Source organism: Acomys russatus, chromosome 21 (genome assembly GCF_903995435.1).
Source record: "Acomys russatus chromosome 21, mAcoRus1.1, whole genome shotgun sequence".
NCBI lineage: Eukaryota > Metazoa > Chordata > Mammalia > Rodentia > Muridae > Acomys > Acomys russatus.
The window spans coordinates 44,652,739-44,676,232 of NC_067157.1; the positions used below are offsets into that span (position 1 = coordinate 44,652,739).

The following is a 23,494-nucleotide window of genomic DNA, read 5'->3' on the forward strand; positions in this document are numbered from 1 at the left end:
AACTCAGGAAACTGGAAAAAGGCTAGTAGCAAGCTAAAAACATAAGAAAATATAGAAATAAGTTAATGGCCAAATTTATTAAAAACAGAGAAAATCCCCTAAACTGGAAAATAATTATAAAACCTGAATCTTTGAAAAATTGAGAAAAATTATTTGTTATGTTTCTGATTATGAAAAAAACAAAAAGATGTATAAGCAAAAAAATAAAAAACTAAGTAAAAATGAATATATAACACAATTTAAGATGAAAGGAAATGAATATTTTCTTTCTTTCACTTAGGGCTGGAGAGATGGCTCAGTGGTTAAGAGCATTGTCTGTTCTTCCAGAGGTCCTGAGTTCAATTCCCAGCGAACACATGGTGGCTGACAACCATCTACACTGGGATCTGATGCCCTCTGTTGGCTTGCAGGTGTACATGCAGATAGAGCACTCATATACATAAAACAAATTAATTAAAAAGATAACATTTTAGCCAGGTATGGCAGTGCCTACCAAGCTCCAGGATAGCCAGGACTGCACAGAGAAGCCCAGTCTTGAACCAACCAAACCAAACCAAACCAAACAAAAATAAAAAGTTTAGAATGGTTTTTACATGGGGGTTGGGATGGCGGGGGATTGTGATGGGGGAGGTATCAGCGTTAGAGAGTGAACACAGCCTAGAGTTCTTCCTAAATGCTCTCTGCCTTATTTTTGGAAACAGGGTCTCTAACCGAACCTAGGGCTTACTGCTGACTGGCTAGCCTGGCTGCCCTGCAGGTCTCAGGTCTCAGGGATCCTTCTGTCTGTTTCTCCAGCGTTAACATTATACAGACATGTGCCCTAAGTACCCAGTGGCTTCTGGGGATCCAATCATAATTTTCTTTGTTTTCCCAAGACAGGGTATCTCTGTGTAGCCCTGGCTTTCCTGGACTCGCTTTGTAAACCAGGCTGGCCTTGAACTCAGAGAGATCTACCTGCCTCTGCCTCCCCAGTGCTGGGATTAAAGGTGTGCGCCACCACACACAGCCCCCAACCCAGATTTTCATTCTCACCCGGCAAGCACTTTACCAACAGAGCCATCTCCTTAGCCTGTGTGGGTACATTTTACCTAACTTCTAAACAGTAAGAATTCCAGTCACATCAAAGTTGATAAAGAAAACAAGGGAAAACTGAGCAATCGCCCTCTTTCTCACTTGGCTCCTGCTGGTGAAAGTGAGAGAGAGCCTTGAAGGTGCTCCACATTCTACTACTGAGCAATATCCAGGCCTCTGAGAAAGAACTATCTGAGGTGCATTACAAGTAGGAATCTTAAACATTAGGTAACCTTCAATACAAAACACACACACACACACACACACACACACACACACACACACACACACACGATCTACAAGGTTTAACCCTGAAGAGAATTAGCTAACCTTCAATGCAGCACTGCTGCTAGGGCTGTCTTAACTACAACCCTCATCCCTGGATCTAGCTTCTGATCCCCACAACTCTTACATTCCTTCATCCCACCAAGCTGGGACTATTACTTGATTCTTTTTTCTTTTTTTTTAATTTTTATTTTATGAATTTGGGTGTTTTGCCTGAATGTATGTGCCCCAAGTGCATACAGTGCCCACAGGACAGAGGACGCATCAGATCCCCAACAATGAGGTTGCAGACACTTGTAAGCAGCTACAAGGGTGGTGGAAATTGAACCTGGGTCCTCTGGAAGAAGGAGCCATCTCTCCGGGCCTGTTTGATTCTTGTGTGATGACTTCTGCTCTGAAGCCACCTTTGCCCTACAGTGATGCCTAGTCTGGGCAGCAGCATGGTAAGAGAAGAGTCTGGACGGCTCTGGAAGCGCACAGCTGATTGTTGGGGTTGGTCTGGAGCTACTATGTATTCAAATGTTAACTGCTTGCCCTCCACCATCCTTACTGTCCCATGAGCAAATTCTCACATATCTAAAATGATACTATGTAAACCCTGCCTCCCAAATTATCCCTGATTGGATAATAAAAGTTGCTGACAGCCAAGAGGGCAGGGAGTAGGAAGGACAGACTTCTAGGTAGGAAAGAAGAACTCTGGGAAGAAGAAAGAGGAAAGCCTTTTTGCCAGGAGACATGAGAGGAGACAGCTGTGATTATGGGCTTGGAAGGTATAGCTGGCCACGTGGCTGGATGGGGCTAGGTGGTAGGTAGGGTTAACTTATATGAGCTGAGAGTCTGCCCAGCTAAGGCCTGAGCTTTGAAATATTAATAGGTTTTGGTATCTTTATTCATATGGCCTAAGAGCCACCTTGGGTCTTAGGCTTTTTCACCAGGAGACATTGGCCTTGGATAGCAAGTTTCTCTTTTTTTTTAATGGTCATGGTTCAGGGCTCAAAGATCATAGGAGTTATTCCTAGCCTTCTTCAATGGTATACTGTTTTGAATTTTTCTTTCTAGTCAGATAGAATTCGCTTCAAACCAAATCTTTTTCTTTTCTTCAGGGAGGAGAGTGGCAGGGTTTCATACTAGCTCAGGTTGGCCTAGAACCCATAATAACTCTCTTGCTCAACCTCCCAAGTGGCAGGATTACAGGTGTTGAGTTACCATGCCCAGCTTGATATTTTCTAACAAATAATATAAAGTCAATTCAATTAACAGATGACATGCTAAGTCTTTGGGTATCAAAGAAAACAAACTGTTTATGGATATACTGTCAGATATAAGTAATTGTTTTCTATTACTGTAGCAATATCTAAGCCAGAATATTAATACTTGTATTTATGACATTCTTCAATTTTCTTTATCATGGCAGAAATTCCAGTGCAGGAGAACAGAAACTGGGTTTATGTAGCATAGAAACTGGCAATATTTGAGGAAGAGAGTCTATGTAAGGGGAAAAGGCTAATAGAGAAAAATTAACTACTATTAATTGTTAACACTCCCTACTGTCTCAAGGTTAATGTAACGCCACCAGCCTCCAAAAAAGTTGCCTCAAGATTCAGAATCTTAACTCTTAGAAAGACAATCTGCTGCTTCATTTTATTCAAGCCCTTCTTGTACACTACCCAACATGCTGTTTTGTTTATAAGACTTGATTATAATTTAGCCAAATGACTAAATTTATTCAAATTGAACAAGCTAAAACAGGAAATGTTAATTCAAGCATAAATTTAATTACACACAAAAACTTATAGCTGTTTTAATCAAACTTAATATGTGACTGAAAAAGTCCCTCTACAAAGAGCAAAGTAACTCCTCCATGCATGTACAATTGGAAAAACCAGCAACTAAAGACCTCCAAAAGAGGAGCACTAAGATGTAGCCAACCAGCTGAGGCCCTTGCTGATCTACATCTAAAGCGAGTATCATAGGCTGGGCTCCACTGAGAACTGCCATTTTTACTGTAATGCACAGGTCACCCATTCAAGAAACATTTAAGGAGCACCAGGTTGAAAAGAATTTCCTATAAGATAAAAGACAGAAGTAGAGCCCAGCACTTGGGAGGTAGAGGCAGGTGGATCTCTGTGAGTTTGAGGTCAGCCTGGTCTACAAAGTAAGTCCAAGACACACAAAATAAACACAAAAATACACACAAAAATAAGCAAATACTAGCAATAAACTCATAAGGGGGAAAATGTGTGCCATGACATATGTGTGGCAGTCAGAGGGCAGACAGACAACCTGTGGATCCTCTTTTTACCTTAAGCTGGTTCCAGGAGCTGAACTCAGGTAGTCAGCTTTGCCTGGCACAGTACTCTCAACCAGCTGGAGACAAACAAGCAATTTTAGGAAGTCTACCTCTGGAATAGGAGGAGTTCTAAAATCTGCATAGACCAGGGATGTAGCTCAGTGTGTGAGTGACAGCTTAGCATGTACCAGGCCCTGGGTTTGACCTACAGTACTGCAAAAAAGTCAAAACAAAAATTAAAAAGAATTAGAAGTTAAATAATCAATCTATAAATGCATTCCCTGGGAAAAAAAGAAAACTTAAAAACACATGAAAGAGCCAGGCGGTGGTGGCACACAGCTTTAATTCCAGCACTCGGGAGGCAGAGGCAGGCGGATCGCTGTGAGTTCGAGGCCAGCCTGGTCTACAAAGTGAGTCTAGGACAGCCAAGGCTACACAGAGAAACCCTGTCTCGAAAAACCAAAAAAACAAAAAACAAAAAAAAAACAAAAAAACTTTATTTGTGTGTGTGTGTGTGTGTGTGTGTGTGTGTGTGTGAGAGAGAGAGAGAGAGAAAACATGTGTCGAGGTGTGAGAGAGAGAGAGAGAGAGAGAGAGAGAGAGAGAGAGAGAGAGAGAAAACATGTGTCGAGGTCAGAAGAGTCAATTTTCTCTTTCCACCCTTAGCTGGGTTCTAGGATTTGAAATTGGGTTGTCAGACTTGCCTAACAAAGTACTTTGAAAGGTGCTAGAGACAGATGAGCAACTTCAGGACGTTTACCTCTGGAACATGAAAACAACTACATGATAATTTCCATAGTCACTAACAACTATCAATCAGCCCAAAAATTGGCAGGTCCCCCCAAAGAACAATTAAAGCATAGCATAGTTTTTTTTTTTAAAAAAACCTTTATAATCATATGATGTATATTCAAGCACAATAAAGTTATTATTACTAAAAGACCCATGCATAAACATGCAAACCTCTTCAGAAAAAACAAAACAAAACCCATTCTATAGTATTGTAACCCTTCAGTTCATCTTGAATGAAACAGATTAGTAAGTGTAACAACTTAAAAGCCACACTCAAGCCCTATCAAGAGACAGCACCAGCAAAATCCACTTAGCATACTACTGACGTGGACCATAGTGATTTGACATGCTATTTTTTTCACAGTCAAGCAGACAAAAAAAAAAAAAAGCCAACATGCTGTTGTTGAACAGAAACACAACAAAGTCAATTCAATGAGATTTTTTGATCCTTACTACTTATCAGAATTTTTGATACTATTTTCAAAATCAGATACAGAATCCTTAGAAGATTTTATTTACAGACACACACACACACACACACACGTCTAACAGCCTCATTGGATAATAAATGCCATAAAGGTTCACATAGCTTTTTGTGCTCTATGAGACTGGAAAGCTGATCAACACATCAACACGAATAATTTTTTCAAAGCATGATACAGGTCACAGGTTGCCAATGTCGGTAGGAGGCAGTTTTTGCTATTTCTTGGTTTGAAAACTTACTAATTACCAAACTATCTCCTTCAGAAATGAAAACAGGATACTGCTACATTTAGCCCATTAGTGTGTGGCAATCTTTGACACCTGCTAAGTGCACACCTTCTGAAACATCAATGTTTCAAGCAGGAGTTAAAGGTATGATGTTGGGGATTGGTCTGATGTATTTTGATGCTCATTACTGCTTACTGTCTCTGTGACCCACCTTTTGACCAATAAAAGGCCACCCCACCTGGGCAGGGCAACTGAGATAGGTGTGGCTAAGGTTCCTGGGCTTGGAGAGACAAAAAATCCTGGGTAAGAGAAAGAAGTACCAGAAGAGAAGAGAAGGCGGCCGGCTGGCATGGCTTAGATGGAAGAAAAGCATGTGGCCGGCAATGGATGGAGATTTGGCACAGATGAAGAACAGGAACAAGTATTTGAGGTTATTGATAGGCAGTAGCTTGATAGAAGTTATGAGAAACAGTTGGCATGGGACTGGGGCAGGTATCCTATTCGTGCCCCACTATGGGAAGTAATTTAGAGAATTAATGTCTGCCCTGTCTTAGGTTAACTAAAATAACTTAGGTTATTTTAAAATATAACAAGTGTTATATTTATAATAAGTCTGGGTCTTGATTGACTGCTAGCCGGGCATACTAATAATACAGATATTTAAACACAACAGTATGATTTAAATGGAAGACATAAGTGGACATGTTCAAGAGAGAGGGACATCACTGTTCTGTTGGGAGTTAATTACATAAAAAGTACTAATGGTTACTAAATAAAGGTCTGAACTAGGTGTGGTGAAGCTGCCTGTAATCCCAGTACAAGGCAGAAGTAAGGAGGATCAGGAGTTCAGGGCTAGCTTTGGCTACTGTCTCAAACAAATAAGGCTGGCAACGTGCATACACGTTTAGACGCAATTTTGCTGCCGCATATAGAATGAAGCAAATGCTTCCAGGGTTAAATTTTTTCTACATTGTCAAACGGAAAGGGCCATATATGAGTCTATGGGAGAACACTGGGCTAAAATAAGAATTAACTTCAAGCCTGGCGGTGCACACCTTTAATGCCAGCACTAGCAAGCAGAGGCAGGCGGATCTCTGATTTTGAGGTCAGTATCGTTTACAGAATATGATCCAGAACAGCCAGAGCTACACAGAGAAACCCTGTCTCGAAATAAGACAGAAAGAAACACAGAAGACAGAAAGAACGAACATCAATATTATCACACTTAAAAAACAACAACAAAAGCAAACAAAGGTCAGTGAGTTGGCTCAGCTGGTAAAGGCATTTGCCCAGCATGCCTGGCGACCCTGGTTCAACCCTGAGACCCATGTATAGTGGTGGATAGAAGGAACCAACTCCACAGAGCTGTCCTCTGACCTCCACTCGCGCGCCCACGTCTATCTAGACTACACTCACACATTAGCAATAAAGTTCAAAACTAAAAATAAAGACAAATACAAAGGAGAAACGGAACAAAAATAAGTAAGCCACTAAAAAGCAGCACAACAACATAACAAACTGTACGCAAAGAAGCCGAATCCCAACGTCCACGCTTTGGGCATTTTTTACAGGGCGGAGGTTTCGGGGCGGGGGCGTGAAAGCTTCAAACGCTTTCGTGGGTCGGGTGACACCTGTACTGACCCGGGCCGGAGGTGGCCTCACAGGAGGGCTCGTCGGGCGAGCGCTGTGCACCGAGGCTGGACCGGGTTTTCCCCGGCCCGAGCACTCACCTGAAGCGGCCCGAGGCTTCGGGACACGCTGCCCGCCGCGTGGCGGGGAAAGAAGTCGGAGCCGCACAGCCGAGGCCCGCGGGAGCCGCAGTTCCAGCTCCGCAGCCAATTTGAAGTCAAACCCGGCAGGCCCACTTAAAGCAGCGCCCACTGCCAAGCCCGCACCCGCGGGGCCACGCCCCGGAAGTGAGGCTATGCGGGCGTGCGCGCGCAGGCGGAACCTGTGGGGGGCGTGGCCAGGCTCCGGGTGCGTCTGCGCAGTCCGCGCGGCTAAGGAATAGGAGTAGGCGTGGCGAAGGGCTTCGTGCTGCCTCTCCTATTTCAGTACTTACCTTGTGGACCTAAGTATCTCTTCCCAAGGCGCTGGCGTTGCATCCTCGTAGAGTTTCACTGAGCTGCTCTGAGGTTAGGAGGTCAGGGGCTCTCTTACAGGTGTGTGTCAGTGGTCAAACAGTTCGTTTATGACAAATCTTGCTTTAGAATCCAGTACTTAGAATATGTAGCCTGGGACCCATGCCACCGTGCAACACGAATACCCTCAAGACACGCTACCGGTGGACTTTTATTTCCTTGATTTTTTTAAAAAGGGGACTATCGTTTTAATATAATCATATCGTTTAATATAATCATAAAAAGTAATGTGTGTTTCACGGTTTATAGATACGTACTAGACAGTGCTATGGGGAGAAAAGAGTCATTGACACATTGTCAGGGTACAGGTAATGTACTTCACTTTCTAACATTAAAACATGCCAGCCATGGGTATTTGCCTTTAATCTTAGTGCTTGGGCAGGTTAGATGGATCTCTGTGAGTTCTGGGCCAGCCAGGGCTACATAGTCACACACAAACACACACACACACACACACACACACACACACACACGCTCACTCGCAATTCAGGAAAAGAATTCCACTAGCTCAATAAATACAAATACAGTTTTCAAGATAGAGAGAGGGGTCAGGCAAGCATGGAGCTTCATCTGTAGCTAAAAATTACACCAAGCTTCTGATCCTTTTGTTCCCACCTCCTCAGGGCAGTAGTTAAGCATATGCCCGGCCCCATGTGGTTTGTGGTGCTAGAGAGCTAACCCAGGGCTTTGTACACGCTAGACAAACTACTATAGGAGTGATACCCCCAGCTCCCAGTTCAACAAATACCTAGAACAACTACCTCCTTCCAAACACAATTCTGGCCATTGCATTTACAATGGCCAGAAAACATTGATGTCTCAACAGTTTGGAGCACTTTTTGCTCTCGTAGATGACCTGGTCACAAGGTCACAAGAAGAGTCTCTGTCGTCATCCAGCCTCAGATCAAGAGGAATAAGCATGCACTACGAGAATCCAGATCAGGGATCCCCTCACTGATACTGGCAGGCACCCTGCCGAGTCACTGTCCAGAGCCCAGGGCTAGCAGACTTGCTACTGAGTCTACATCAAGAGCTTGTCTTATCCAGTACGCGCAGCCTTTCCTGGATCCAACTTGAGAAGTGGAGCCTGCCTTCAGGCTCCTATGATCTTCTCTCAACCCTCAAAAGCTGTAAGAGGAGGCTCCATTCTCTTTAGGGACCATACTGTGCTGTCTCTCTGTCTGTGGTACTGGGTCCTAAGCTCTCCGTGGACTCCCATGCCATTCTTTTCCCCATCTGTCTGTCCATGGCATAACTCTAATTAACTCCTTCATCCCCAGTAATCTGTGCTCTTTTGAACGACCGGCTCCCTTCAAAACCTATTACTGAAAACGATTTTTCCCCCTGCTGAGCAAACTGAACCTTCCCCAGTAGACAACCTAGAGTTATGCCCAGATTGTAAATCCAGGAAGATGCTTTGGGTATCTGGGTAGCAGAATGAATGATGAAACACTGGATGCTGGGGACAGTAGCCATCCATGCCTCAAACATATCTGGCAACTTTTATTCCCTTTTTGAGAAACAAGCAGATTGGGAACATTTGAAATGTTTCGTGTTCAACTGATTTGAGAGAACATCTAAGAATTATAATTATATATATATAATATAAAAATTATATTCAAGGCCAGCCTGGCCTACAGAGCAAGTTCCAGGACAGCCTGGGCAACATAGAGAAATCCTGTCTCAAAACACCAATGTGTGTGTGTGTGTGTGTGTGTGTGTGTGTATGTGTATTGTTAGGTTTGGAGTGGAAGCCAAGAAAACTCATTTCAGATCTAGAAGCTTAAAATGAAAGCTTTATTTTCTGAGCTCAGGGAGGCATCCAGTTTGGGATCTGAATCTTGTCCTTGAGGGGAAATTGTATTGCGTATTTAAAGGTGAAAACTGCAATTATCTCATACAGGAGGGTAGATGGTGGAACAGGGTAGTCGGCTGACTCAAGTTATTTTGCTAACATGAAGTTCTCGCTGACCTTGAAGGTGTGCCTGGCAGTTGGGAGCAGCTGGGCTTATGGTTGGGGAATTTCTGCTGATTAATCAGGCCATAGGGTATGCTGATCATAAACATAGCTTATGGTCAGCCTGACCTTGTATAGAGATTCTTTTCCATCAGCAACGAGCTGATATGATGTGGCTGGTGGGCCTAAAATAAAATAAAAATATCTATAGTTATGCTCCTCAAAAGGAACAGGCCTCAATAGATATATATGTAACCTATACACAGACACACGTACTTTTTTTGTTTTTGTTTTTGCTTTTCTGAGACAGGGATTCCCTGTGTAGCCTTGGCTATCCTGGACTTGCGTTGTAGACCAGGCTGACCTCGAACTCAAGAGATCTGCCTGCCTCTGCCTTCCAGAGAGCTGGGATTACAGGTGTGCACCACCATGCCCAGTGACATACATACATACATACACATATTAATGATACTAACGTAGAGTTTATTTAGGGAAATGTTTTAGGGTCTGGATGGAACAGCAGACATGTGTCTACCACTCAGTAGGTAGAAACAAGAGCCTCAGAGGTGCAAGGCCAGCTTCAGCTCCCTAAATTACAAACCAACCTGAGTTGCATGAGAACAAATCTTAAAAAAACAAAAAGAAAAGTTTTAAAATGGAATTACAAGGCTGGAAACTGGGTAAGAGGTTAAAAGTACTTGCTGTTCTTTCAGAGGACTGGAGTTGAATTCCTAGCACCCACATTAGGCACATCAAAAACTACATGTAATTCTAGCTCCAGGGGACCCAACACCTTTTCCTGGACCCTTAGGGCACCTTTGCACATGTATATACATACGTTGTTTTAAATGTATAAAATAAAATGGAAAGCCTGGCATGGTGGTGCACACCTTTAATCTCAGCACTGGGGAGGCAGAGGCAGGCGGATCGCTGTGAGTTCAAGGCCAGCCTGGTCTACAAAGTGAGTCCAGGACAGCTAAGCCTACACACAGAGAAACCTTGTCTCGAAAAACCAAAAATAAATAAAAAGGAAATATAAAGGAACACATTAATTTTTAGACCCTGATTTTTACTTCCACTAGAGAAAATGAAATGTCCCCTACATCCTACAGCTGATTTGTCTTAACTACATAACTGTACTATCATTGTTCTACACATCAATTCCAAAGCATCAAAGTTTTTAATCATAAATTTTCTAAGATTAAACAAAATGGAAATTGAATGTAGGAAACTAGGCTGGAACAAGGATGACATCAGTAGACATACTAACACAGATGGGCGAATCTCATGGGGCCTCAAACCTAGACAAAGAGCTATAGGTAAGTAAGCAATGCTGCAAGTGGGAGAAAGTCTTTCCCAGGGAAAGCACATTAAATGGTTATCCAAAAAAAGGTCCATCCTGAAATCACATACATACAATAATATTCTATGGACTGAGAAGGTTGTATTTATTTATTTAGGAACAAGCACACACATGAAAAGAGGCCATGGATTTTTGAGAATGCCAAGTGGGGCGTACATTGCAAATTGGAGGGAGGAAAGGGAAGGGAGAAGTGATAGAATTCTTTCTAATTTTTTAAAAACTTAAGAAATTATATAAAATTAAATTCTCAAAAAAAAATTTAAAAATTGGGATGATAAAATGGCTCAGCAGGTAAAGGCGATTGTCTCTAAGCCTGACAACTGGATTCAATCCCCAGGAGCCATGTGGCTGATAGGGAGAACCGAATCTCACAAATCCTCTGATCTCTCATGCATGCTGTGGCATGTGCACACACATACACACAACACATAAATGTGAAGGGCGGGGGGTGGAGAAGAGAAGGAAAGGCAGGCTGCTAACTTTCCTTAGTGGGTAAAGGCTCTTGCCACCACCCTTGAAGGTACAAGTTTGACTTCAGCACCCACACAATCAAGGAGAGAAATGAGTCCTGAAGCTTGCCCTGTGCCTCACGCACGTAGGCCCCGCCCCCACAAAGCAAAGTGGAAACAATGTAATTCAGCTCTCCACACATGGTTAAAAGATCTGAAGTTTTTATTATCCCAGCAAGTGTTACACTAGAGGAAATGATTAGGAAAATGCATATGGATCCATTAAAAACAGACTCATTATTTGTTCTATTACATTCAGAGATATGCAAAAACAGTTGTTATATTGCAAAGCTGTAATTTTTCCCTAGCAAAGCATTATTTTATAAAGTGGTAGTGTTGCCATTGATTCCATTTTAATACAAAATACGTATATACATAATACAATATAAAAGTAAACTGGGTAGTGCCCTCCACAAAGGAATATACTAAGGCACTTTACAAATATACCAATATGTTGACCCAAATTACACTTTAGATTAAAAAAAAAGACTGTTTTACTTTAAATATCAAAGGGATTCTTTTGTTCATTATAGAAAAATTTCTGAAGTACCTTGGGTAACAGCAGCAGCATATCTAAAAACTCCTCCCACTGTGTTTCTACTTTCTAACATATTAACTCAAAATAAAACATTTCCACTCACAGTTTTGCACTTCTCAACAGCAGAAGGTAATAACTTTTTAAAAAAGTCATCTCAAAGTGACTTCTTAGTCATACATTCTATAGTTTCTATTACAAATAGGAAGATAGGACAGATACAGCAACAAGGCCTGCCTCAGGATGTCACTGAACAATACACAACAGTATGTACAATTACATAACGCGTTTTATAAATACTACTGATACGCATCATGGGGGCGAGAACACGAGACGGCCAGTTTAAGGGAGAGGAGGAAGAACAGTGTCTTTGCCCGTTTCAGTTAAGAGTGTCCAGGTTTTTACGCTGTTCTCGTTGTTTTCTCAGAAAGCACCAGCTTCTATGCTGGAAGAACTGGATATAGTCAGGGAGTAAAATAACCAGTATGAGTCTCCAAAATATTAAAATTGTGTATAAAATACTAAAACCACGGATACCAAATGCTTGTCTACTGCCTCAGACAAATGCGTGGAAGGACATAGGACCTGTAGTGTTTACACCTGAGGAAGCGTGGGTGTGGGGAGGAAGAGACAGCACCTCAGCTGTCCTGCAGGGTGAACACGTTGAAGCTGGTTTTCTATTCTATTGCACCATAATCCAGGAGTAAAACCACTAAATGAAAATGCTGATCTGGGTGAAGAAACCCAGAGAAGAAGAGGGTTATCTTAATAAGAGGGAGCCAAGTCAAACATTCTTGAATACATATGTTTTGCATAGGATTTTAAAGACTATTCAACTGCTCCGTGATAGCACATTCTCTTATAGTTCTCATTAGAAATCTTTCAGAAACACGATATTTCAGTGCCCTCAAAATAGTGTTTAAAACATGTCAGTGTAGTGCCAGTATTCACAGGGTCATCATATCGCACGCTACAAACCTTTCCAATAACATGTCATTAGTTTATAAATGTGCTCATCTGAGTACTGTGCAATAAATAAAGTTCTCAGTTTAATATAGCAATTTACTTATAGGATTTAGGTCTTTAGCCTGTTGTCTGTGAGGTTTTATCACATCCAGGGTCTCCTCAAAACACATGCAGCACTTTCTGTGTATGGGTTGATATGCTCTTTTTTTCTACTAGGGCCAGAGTTCACAAAGCCTTCATCTCAAAAGAACCAGTAGCCCCAAGGGCACACTCTTACACTGTAACAGGTTCTAAGCTCAACATGAAAGAGTAAGCTAGTAATTTTTTTCTCTTTCTCCAATTCAACCAAATAGCTTTGCCTTTAATTTTACTATACATATGGTTTTAAACAAATCATCTTTTATAAGAAAGCTAGATAGGTAAATATCATTCCTATCCATTAACATTAAGTTTGATAATAAAATGAAATAATATACAAACTTTACTAAGGTCAGAATACAGCCCAACTCTTCCTAAAAGATGTTACTATGCATTTTGTTATGAATCCACAACTGTTCCTTAGAACCTAAACATTACATAAATAGGACAATAATCTTTAATAACTTAGGAGGTCTTAACTTTCTAAACCACTTTGTATCTTCTAATTAGGAATGGTCAACCCAATTAAGAATTAATTAGTAATTATTTTTAACCAATTAATCTACTCTTAGGTATAATAGTGCCAAATAGTTACATTTTCCTTTGCCAACAATTCATGCTGTAGCACTGTTCTGAAAGAGGACATCTACAGCATTGATAATACAATCAAGATTGGTCACTGTACTTCAAAGGTACCTTTAGGGGGCAGGGAGCTAGGGATTGAACCCAGGGCTTTGTGTATGTTAAGCAAGTGCTCTACTACTGGGCTATATCCTCAGCCCCTGGAAAAAGTACTTTCTTAGTGAGTATATCCACATAAATTCTAATCCAAATTTTATAAACTGAAAATAACTTCTTTGCTTAGGACATGGAAATTTTTCTTCTAAGCTTAAGATAAAAATATTACAGACCCTATTTTTCAGTATTTGAAAATTCAGTTTATGGCAGTGGTGGCTCACGCCTTTAATCTCAGCACTCCGGAGGCAGAGGCAGGCGGATCTCTTTGAGTTCAAAGCCAGCCTGGTCTACAGAGGGAGTTCCATGACAGCCAGGGCTACACAGAGAAACCCTGTCTCAAACAAAACAAAACAAAACAAAACAAAACAACAAGACAAAAACTGGAAGCAGCATTAATACCAACAGGGAGACAAGACTAGTAGTGCTCTGGCTTCTTTTAAAGCCGGTAACTGAGAGAAAAATTCTAGGTTAAAGATGTATGTGGAGGGAAGGGGTAAACTGCATTACTTCTAGTGAACATGTTGCTTCTGCTCTCTATCTGTGAATCCAGGGTAATACTTCCAGAATAGCATTACCTAGGAATACTTCAGAAGCGATGGCTTGATTTCTTTAGCTTATGGTGATCTAAAACCAAAGTTATAAGGGAAATATGGATATGTTTCATATTTGGTTAAAGCAAGATAAAACTGTCTTTCACAAATCTTCAAAAACTCTCGAATTTTAAAATTATTTAGCATATATACAAATAGATACCAGGGTTCTCTTTTTAAACAGAGCACTATTTTTTAAGTACTTTAAGTACCAAGAACTGACTATAATATTCAGTTCATAATTTACTTTCCTTATAACAATTTATTCTAAATTATTGAATTAAAAGGGTAGAATAAATTAACATTTTAAAACAATTTCCCATAATTTAGGAAAATAAAATATTGTACACAGAGCAAACTCTGTCACATTTGCATAATCTTCTCAAAACCTCAAAATACCCTGCATTTCAGGCCTTTCTGTAAATTCTTACAAATGTCTCCTAGAGTGTTAAACATACACTAGATCACGGTTTTTTACATCAGCACCAGTGTGTTGATCATCTTCATCAGACTGCTGCTCTGAGCCTTGTGAATTCATATACTCATATTCAATAGGCTTTGGATAATTATATGGGTAGCCATTGTCATCAAAAAACCTCCGGAAGGTGAACTCATAAAAAGCATGCTCAGGGTGCTTCCCGTTTTTATACCATCCGTTCAGAGTGTCGCTGATGCTTTCCTCTTCATTACCATCACTCCACAGCTTATCAGGGTCAACAGGGTCAAAATTGGACGTATCTGTGGGGTGCGTGATTTTAGGGATGTACGAGGCAGACTGCTGCCTCAGATCACTAGAGAAATCAATGGTCTTAAAAAATGGATGAGCCTTTATTTCATCAGCACCATTCTTCCCAAGGCGGTCTTCTGGCCCTCGGCAAAGTTTGATAATGAGGTCAGAGGCTTCAGGACTCAGCTTAGACTGAGGAGGGATGTGAAGCGAAGTTTGCCAGTTGATAACCTAGAGAAGAGTTTAAAAATTAGGGAGAGATGAAAAATGACAACTTCCCAAGGTTTATGCCAAATGTCTTACTGGGTTACTTGGTTTTCTGAATAATTTGCATGGTATTTTACCTTTAGTAATAAGTCACTTTCTCCTATATTTTCCTCTTGAGAAGACTCACAGTAAGGTTGTTTTGTTTGATTTTTGTTTTTTTTCAAGATAGGGTTTCTGTTTGTAGCCATGTCTGTTTTGGAACTCACTCTGTAGCCCAGGCTGGCCTTGAACTCATACTGATCTGCCTGCCTCTGCCTCCAGAGTGCTGGGATTAAAGGAATGTGCCACTGCCACCTAGCTGGCTGTTTTATTTCTGAGACAGGGTGTAGTAGCCTTGGCTGTCCTGGCACTCACAGAAATCTACCTCTGCCTATCAAGTCCTGGAATTAAGATTGTGCTAGGCTTAAAATTCAAAATCTGAAATAACTTTAAAACACAAAAATCCTTTTTTTTTTTTTTTTTTTTTTTAAATTTTATGTGTATTGCCTGGATGTATGTCTGTGGGTGTCAGATCTTGGAGTTACAGATAGCTGTGAACTGCCATGTGGGTGCTGGGAATTGAACCCGGGTCCTCTGGAAGAGCAGTCAGTGCTCCTAACTGCTGAGCCATCTCTCTAGCCCCACAAAAAATCTTGAAGTTGATATGTTATAAATAGGAAGCTCTATACCTGCCTTGTATTGATTGCATCCAAAAAGAACTGACAGGGAGCTGGGGCTACAGCTCAGGAGTAGAGCACTAGTTTAGCATATCCAAGGTCCTGGGCTTGAACCCTAACACTCAAGAAAAACAAACCAAACAGCACTACAACTATTATATAAAATTACCTTCAGGCTGTTTAACACATGAATGCATGTTTCATGCTTAAATCCAGGAGCTGTCCCTAAGAAACCTCAGTGTTTGAAGCCAGATGGTCTACATGGTGAATTCTAGGTCACCAGGGTGACATAATGTCTCTACATAAAACAAAATCTGAAAGAATGTGAAATACTCCTGTGTCAAGTGTTTTGGGAAAGATGCCCTTTTAGGTCCTAGAGCACACATAAAGGTCTGTGGTGTAAGGGCTAACAGTCTTTTGTGCAGGTCCTATACCTTACCTTCATCTGTGTTTCTAATGGTGTTTGTGCCAAGAAAGGAGGTTGTCCCACCAACATTTCAAAAAGAATAACACCAACACTCCACCAATCACACAGCTGTGTATAGCCTAAAAGTACCAAAGTTATATAGTTATTCACAAGAACGCTTTTAGAAATGGTCAGAATACAAATATTAGCATTAAGTCAACAATTTATCATGCAAAATGAACAGTTTTATCTTAAACCTGAAGAAATAAGTTGTATTCTAATGTGAGTTTGGCTGATTTAAAAGACCACTGATATTTTTTATGAAACAAATAAATGCTTTACCTGTTCGTAGTAGCACTTCAGGTGCAATATAATTGGGAGTCCCAACCAAAGAATGTGCTAGGCATCGCTGGTGCTGGCGTGCAGCCCTCCGCTCTAGTGGCTTTAGCCTGTCTCCACATCGACAGTTAGAGGGGTCTCCCCATTCGTTACTGAAATCCATGCTGTCTTGCCGTGGATGATCCCCTGTACAAAGCAAGAGGGATATAAGTACGCTTCAAGTTTGTCTATCAGGGTTAAAGCTAAAAATGCTTTCCCTGAAATGATGCACAAAGAACACCAAATCATTGGCAGCATTACTATCACCGATGACAGCCTGTTTGCTGAGGTATCAACAGAAAAGTTTTAAAATAGGAAAAATTGTAAACTCAATGCTTTATTCAAAGCTAAATTATAACAATGTAATGAGTAGGTAGGAGAAAGTATCTCATTCAGATTACCCTGCTGTTTTTTCCTGGGGGTAGTTTTAAACACATTTGATCAATTTGGTCAATTCAACAGATGGAAATAAATAAGTCTTCACTCAGACACTCTGATGGGGAAGAAGCACAGCAAACAAACATACATATAAGAAACACAGTGAGGGGGCTGGAGAGACAGCTCAGAGGTTAAGAGCACTGTCTGTTTTTCTAGAGGCCCTGAGTTCAATTCCCAACAACCACATGGTGGCTCATAACCATTCTGGCAATCAGGTATATATGTAGGCAGAAAACTCTATACATAATACATAAATCTTTAAAAAAGAAAGAAAGAAACAAAGAAAGAAAGAAAGAAAGAAAGAAAGAGAAAGAAAGAAACCCAGTGATGATGGGTTGGGGTGGCTCTCAGCTGCTTAAGTGTTTTCCTAGGCCTGGGTTCCATGCCCAGAACTGCAATAATTTGGCTTGGTGGAATACACCTGTAACCACACCGCAGTTTTGCTGGTCCCTTGTAATTCTAATTCTTTGTAAGATTTGAAAAATGTGTGTATATGTGTGGGCATATGCACAAGACTGAGTACAGTGCCCTCAGAAGTCAGCTTGGAGGGTCAGCTTGGAGCTGGAGATACAGGCAGGTGTGATCTAATGACACGGATTCTGGGAACTGAACTCAGGTCCTCTCCAAGAGTAGTGTGCATTCTGAAGTGCTGAGCCATGTCTCTAGCCCTGATTTTTTTTTTTTTTTTTGGCCATGTTTCTCATAACCCAGACTGGCCTCAACCAATGCTATGTAGCATGACTTGAATCTCAGCACGTGGGAGACCTTGGTGAGTTCAAGGACAGCCTGGTGTACATAGTGAGGTCCAGGAAACAGGAGTTAGGTAGTAGTGAGCTTGTCTTGGAAACTAAACAGAACCCAGCAAGACAACCAATCCTCAGGACCTCAGTTTAGTCCTCAGGAACTATGTGGTGATTGAGAGAAACAACTCCAGCAAGTTGTCCTTGATTTCCACATGCACACATACACAAAATAAGAGTTTTTTTTTTTTAAACCAAGAATTAAAAAACAAGACAAAAAAAACAAAACAAAACAAAAAAAAAAAACTCAGTTGGTAGATCGACCACTGCACAAGCTTAAGCCCTGACTTTGGATCCCTAATACCCTATAAAAACCAGGTGCTGGGACCCCACCTGAGGGAAGGCAGAGACAGGGGCTGTGGAGAAGAGTCAGCTGGGAAAGGAGCATTCCTCCAAACTGACCACCTGAGCTGGATCACTGGAGCCTACATGGTAGAAACAAAGAACCAACTCCTACTAGTTGTCCTCTGATCTCCAAACATCCTGCCATGTACAAACTGTATCCATAGACAATTACAGCATATAAACATAAGTAAAGATTAAAAGATAAGATTCCTGACATAGACCTCTGCCTCCACATGTTCATATAACTACATGAACTGTACATACACCACGACCACATACACATGAAAGGAAAAAAACCCAAAAAACTCACAACGATGATATGAGGGTATACATGGTGGTAGACTCAGGGAGAGCACATGTTTAGCATGGAAGTGGCCCAGGGTGCCAGTCCCCAGCAACACACACACACACACACGCGCGCGCGCACACACACACACACACACACACACACACACACGGCATGGCATGAATTTATAGCCCCCTTTAGTATCTGCTATACAGAAGGCAGAGACAGGAAGATTACTTGAACTCAGGTACTCAAGACCAGTCTAGAGAACACAGAAAAGACGACACACTGAGTATTCTATAAAGACAATACAAGTGACTTGACAGTTCCATTAGACTGGATGGCAAAGGTGCCTGAATGAGAAAGTAATATTTGGTAAAATGTAAAAGGTAAGAACTCAATCATGGGGCTGGGCATGGCAGCAAATGTCTTTAATCCCAGCACTCAGGAGGCAGAGGCAAGCGGATCCCTGTGAGTCTGATGCTCGCCTGGTCTACAAAGTGAGTCCAGGACAGCCAGGGATACACACAGGAAACCCTGTCTCGAAAAACAAAAAATAAAAATCAAAACAAACAAAAAAAGAACTTGATCATATGAAAGTCAAGACCAGGCTTTCCACAAAGAAGCAGTAACAGAAGGCAGTCCAGTGTGGTTGATAAGGGCGACAACAGATGTACAGTGAAGACACAGCAGAGCCTGAAGCAAGGGAACAAAAAGATGTGATACATGGTTGAAGAAAGAAGCCCCCACAGGATATGGAGGCTGTAGCAGGAAGAGCCGTGCTGCTGTGCTGGGGAAAGTAGACTGTGGAAGAACAGGACAGACAGGCCAACTAGGTAACTGCGGGAAGCTTGGCTGAGGACAGTAAGGTTGGAGCTGCAGAGGCTCAGCCAGCTGGGCAAGGGCCAGTGCTACAGTGTTCCAGAACAGAGAAGGATGGAACTGGGCAGACAGCTGTGGCAGTTCTGTAAGTTTTCATAGCTACTTGAAATGTATTGGAAACAGGAGAGACCATTTCTAGAAAGAGAGACATGAAAGTCATTAACACATATAGGATATTTAAAACCACTTACAATATCTGAAATTAACCTAACTGTAATAATCATCTGGAAAATGTCATTAAAATATAGTTCCTGGGGACTGGAGAGATGGCTCAGAGGTTAAGAGCACTGTCTGCTCTTCCAGAGGTCCTGAGCTCAATTCCCAGCAACCACATGGTAGCTCACAACCATCTCTATACTGCCCTCATCTGGATGCAGGTGTACATGCAGATAGAGCACTTACATACATAAAATAAATATTAAAAATATAGTTCTCATTTCCAGAGAACATTTTTCAATAAAAAGTCTGGAACAGAGCTTCAGATTTCTATTTTTGAGGAGAATCAGAAATAAGAGTTAGATGTGGGGGACCTCTTACCTCTGTCCACTGACTGCTGAGTATTGAAGAGGGCGCCTGTAATTCCCAAACTTGGTAAGCTGAGGCAGGAGAACTGTGGGTCTGAACTCACCCTAGGATAGCCTATGCTACGTAGTGTACCCGTCTCAAAATTAAATACATGAAAAAGAAGGAAGTCAATGTTCTTGTGCTCACAGAAAGCGAACCTTAGAGGATGCTTATAAGCACTAAGTTAGACTATATGTAAAGCACCTGGGTTATAGTAAGTATTTAACAAGCATTAGGTCAACTTACACTTCCATTAGCGCTTGAAGGGTTCTTGGTGAGGCAGTTTGGTAGAGATAACATGGGCCCTGTAATCAGACAAACCTGGGTTCAAATCCTAGCCCTTACACTTAACTTCTGTCTGACCTTGGGCAAGTTACTTCTCCTAAGTCTCATGTCTTCATTCTGCTTCAGTGTCATATGATTTAAACAGAATCATGTGCATGTGGTTAGGGTTAAATAGGTTGTTTGACAGTCATGTACGGAACTCTAAATAGCAATAAAAACAATGGAAAAACCTCAAAAACAAAAGTAGTAAGCAAAAAAGAATACATAGAGAATTATATTTAAATAGTGTCAAGAATGGGAAAAATGAAGTGATATATTGCTGACAAATATAACACATAATGCTATAGAATATGAGGTCCAGGCTTAGTAGCACAGTTACATAGGAGGCTGAGGCTGGAGGAACCCAAGCTGAAGGCTTGTCTGAGCTACCTGGTGCAAGTTCAATTGTAGTCTAGGCAACCCACTGAGATCTTGTTTCAAAATAAAAAATATAGGTAGTGAGGCTATACCTCAGGTGTAGAGTACTTATCTAGGAGGCAAGGGGCCTGGGAAACAACAGCAGCAGCGAATTTGAAAAAAGAACAGATTACAAAGTTATACATACTGGATGTCTCTGGAGGAGAGAAGGGGAAATAACAATTAAGGGCATCTAACAACTACTACTGGTTATCTTGGTGGGCAGAGAAACTTTATTTAAAAAGTATTTTAAAAACTGACACTTTTTTTTTTTTGAGACAGGATTTCTCTGTGTAGCCTTGGCCGTCCTGGACTCACTTTGTAGACCAGGCTGGCCTTGAACTCACAGTGATCCACCTGCCTCTGTCTCCCGAGTGCTGGGATTAAAGGCATGTGCCACCACCGCCCAGTGAAAAGCTGACACATTTAAAAAGTGACAAATTTTTGTAGTAGTTACTTTAAAAATTTTAATAATATTTAGAAGTAAACTTTAAACACTCTTTGACTTTATAAATGTACATGCTTAAGGGATTCACCTAAATTTAATAAGAGAGTTAAGAACCAACTTATGTCTACTGGTCTCATTAAGTGTCGAAGCCATCTTAAATTGTACTACATAAATAAGTGATATTATGGTGAGTTAAATGGAAGCTCACTTACCACTCTGGTAGTACTTGGAATCATGTGTCCATCTGAAGCCAGTGCACAGACCAAAGTCAGTCAATTTAATATGGCCATCACGGTCAATCAAAATGTTATCAGGTTTAATATCTCTATGGATAAAACCCATTTTGTGAACACTTTCAACTGCACAGGTAAGTTCTGCTATGTAGAATCGTGCCAGATTTTCTGGAAAGATGCCCATTCTAATTAATAGGCTCATCATATCACCCCCAGGAATGTAGTCCATCACAAAGTACAAATTGTCCTTATCCTGGAATGAATAATACAAGCGAACTACCCACTCATTGTCAGCTTCTGCTAGAATATCTCTCTCAGCTTTAACATGAGCCACTTGATTTCGAAGCAGAACATCTTTCTTTCGCAGAGTTTTTGTTGCATACAGAGCTTTAGTATCGACTTTTCTTGCTAGACAGACTTCACCAAATGCTCCTATTCCTAATGTCTTTATCTTCACAAACATAGACTTGTCCATTTTAGCCCTTTTAAGACGAATATAGTTAGACTCTTTCTGGCAAAGCATCTTTCTCATTTGATCCTGGGCATCTTGAGATAATCCAACCTAGGTAAATAAACTAGAGGTTAAATAAGGAATTGTATTGAATAGTAAGACACAGCTTAAAAAAAAAAACAGTTCAGGCATATTTTTGAAAGTTAAATGCATAATGATTTTTAATAAAGCATGTTAGAATTCTAGAATGTATTTCAGAGAAAAATTAATGATCAAAGTCAAGCTTAAGAGATAGTAAACAATATGCAAGGTGAGTAGAATATATGCAAATCCAGCTGTGGAGAGCAGGAAGAAAGAGGGCACCAACAGTCAGGCTTCTATCCCTCTCTAAAGCACTCAGGAAATAGCTTCCCCATACACAATAAACAAGTGTCTGTGTCCATGCATTCAACTCTCTCCATGCATGGGATTATAGGATTAGAGTGCCTTCACTAAACCTTTTCTGTAGAATGTCTAGCCTCAGATATTTTCCCCCTGATTTTATCTTTCACAGGAAGAAAAATTTTCACTCACTCCTGGTGCAATCATTCTTAAAAACAAAATAAAAGAGGAGGGGGGAGGGGGGAAAGGAAGGAGGGAGGGAGGGAGGGAGGAAGGAGAGAGACAGGGAGCAAGCGAACTAATAAATGGCTCAGCTGGTAAAAGCACCTGTGGCCAAGTCTGACTCTCCCAGTTTGATCCCTAAAACTCACAAGGGGACAGAACCAACTCCTTCATGTTGTCCTCTGACCTCTACATGTTCTCAGAGGCTAAAAAAATTTACAGAAGGCATGGTGACCTTCGTTTTCTTTCTCAGAGAACACCATGAGACTCCTAGTGCACCTCTAAGGGACAACTGTGCTTCTATTTTAGATATTCTGAAATAGTTTTTAAAGTTATTGTGAATAAGGACATTATCAACAGCCAGGTAAACACAAAGGTCAACTTCTAAGCAGCAACAGAATACCTGACTTAGAAGGCAGGGGGTTTCTTTGGCTAATAAAGAATTCACTAAAGTTTAAAAGGACAAGACTTGGAAAAGTAGAGCCTAATTTTAGAAATGCAAGACTAATTTCAATACAGCAACCTCATGCTTCTGTTAGGATGTGCATTTGCATGCAAAGTCTTTTCAGAGTGGTAGCATGCCAGACTTAGTACAGAACTCTTTCTCTTAAAATCTTACTTGCCTACACAGTAATGGAGGCTACAGAAGTCAGCAAAGCTTCCAACACCATGAAAGTTTAAGTCAGCTATTAGTGAAAGTGAAGAGGAAAAAGGAAAAATAAACTAAGAAAATACATAGACTTTAGTAAGAAATTCTAAGAACAATACAAATAGAATTTGTGGTATTTCTCATTTAACACAATTATTTATAGTAAGAAAATAGTGTGCTGAACTATAAAGTGAGACTTGAAAAAATCATTTTCTTTCATCACGAGAAGCAGAATCTTCTTACACTTTTGGGTGGTAGGTGTAGAAGGGTGGAGGATTCAAAGCTTTGCGTTCTGAGCATATGATACAACCATGATGTGACAGCTCTACCATAGTACCAAAGACATCTGCATGGGAGCAGAGTGCACCCAACCTAAAGGGAGGGCTCAGTACTCTGATCTCCTTCATGCATTCAACAATTTCAGCATAATTTCCTCAAATATAATTAGAAGAGGAAAATAACTGCGAAGTGATAAAGACCTTTTTTTTTTCTTTTTTGCCCCGCCCTCCCCAAGACAGTGTTTTTCTATGAAAT

At 40.9% G+C, this 23,494-nt stretch overlaps 2 protein-coding genes across 4 annotated transcripts in view; both read right to left on the reverse strand.

Moving 5' to 3' along the window:
• Nucleotides 1–7,053, reverse strand: part of Katna1 (katanin catalytic subunit A1) — a 30,728-nt gene extending 23,675 nt beyond the window's left edge. The window contains exon 1 of the mRNA XM_051164646.1: nucleotides 6,880–7,053. The gene's annotated coding sequence lies outside the window, so the exon portion shown is untranslated. The remainder of the gene's footprint in view (nucleotides 1–6,879) is intronic.
• Nucleotides 7,054–14,048: 6,995 nt separating this feature from the next.
• The window catches only part of Lats1 (large tumor suppressor kinase 1), a 34,087-nt gene continuing 24,641 nt past the window's right edge, over nucleotides 14,049–23,494 (reverse strand). For 2 of the 3 annotated variants that reach the window (XM_051164645.1, XM_051164644.1), the window contains 4 exons: nucleotides 21,237–21,819; nucleotides 16,485–16,667; nucleotides 16,176–16,282; nucleotides 14,049–15,044 (listed from right to left, as the gene is read on the reverse strand). In XM_051164645.1, coding sequence (XP_051020602.1) covers nucleotides 14,535–15,044; nucleotides 16,176–16,282; nucleotides 16,485–16,667; nucleotides 21,237–21,819 — 1,383 coding nt within the window. In that variant the 3' untranslated portion in view covers nucleotides 14,049–14,534. Of the gene's footprint in view, nucleotides 15,045–16,175; nucleotides 16,283–16,484; nucleotides 16,668–21,236; nucleotides 21,820–22,934; nucleotides 22,998–23,494 lie in introns of those variants that run through there. The other variant, XR_007832606.1, reaches the window with a different exon arrangement.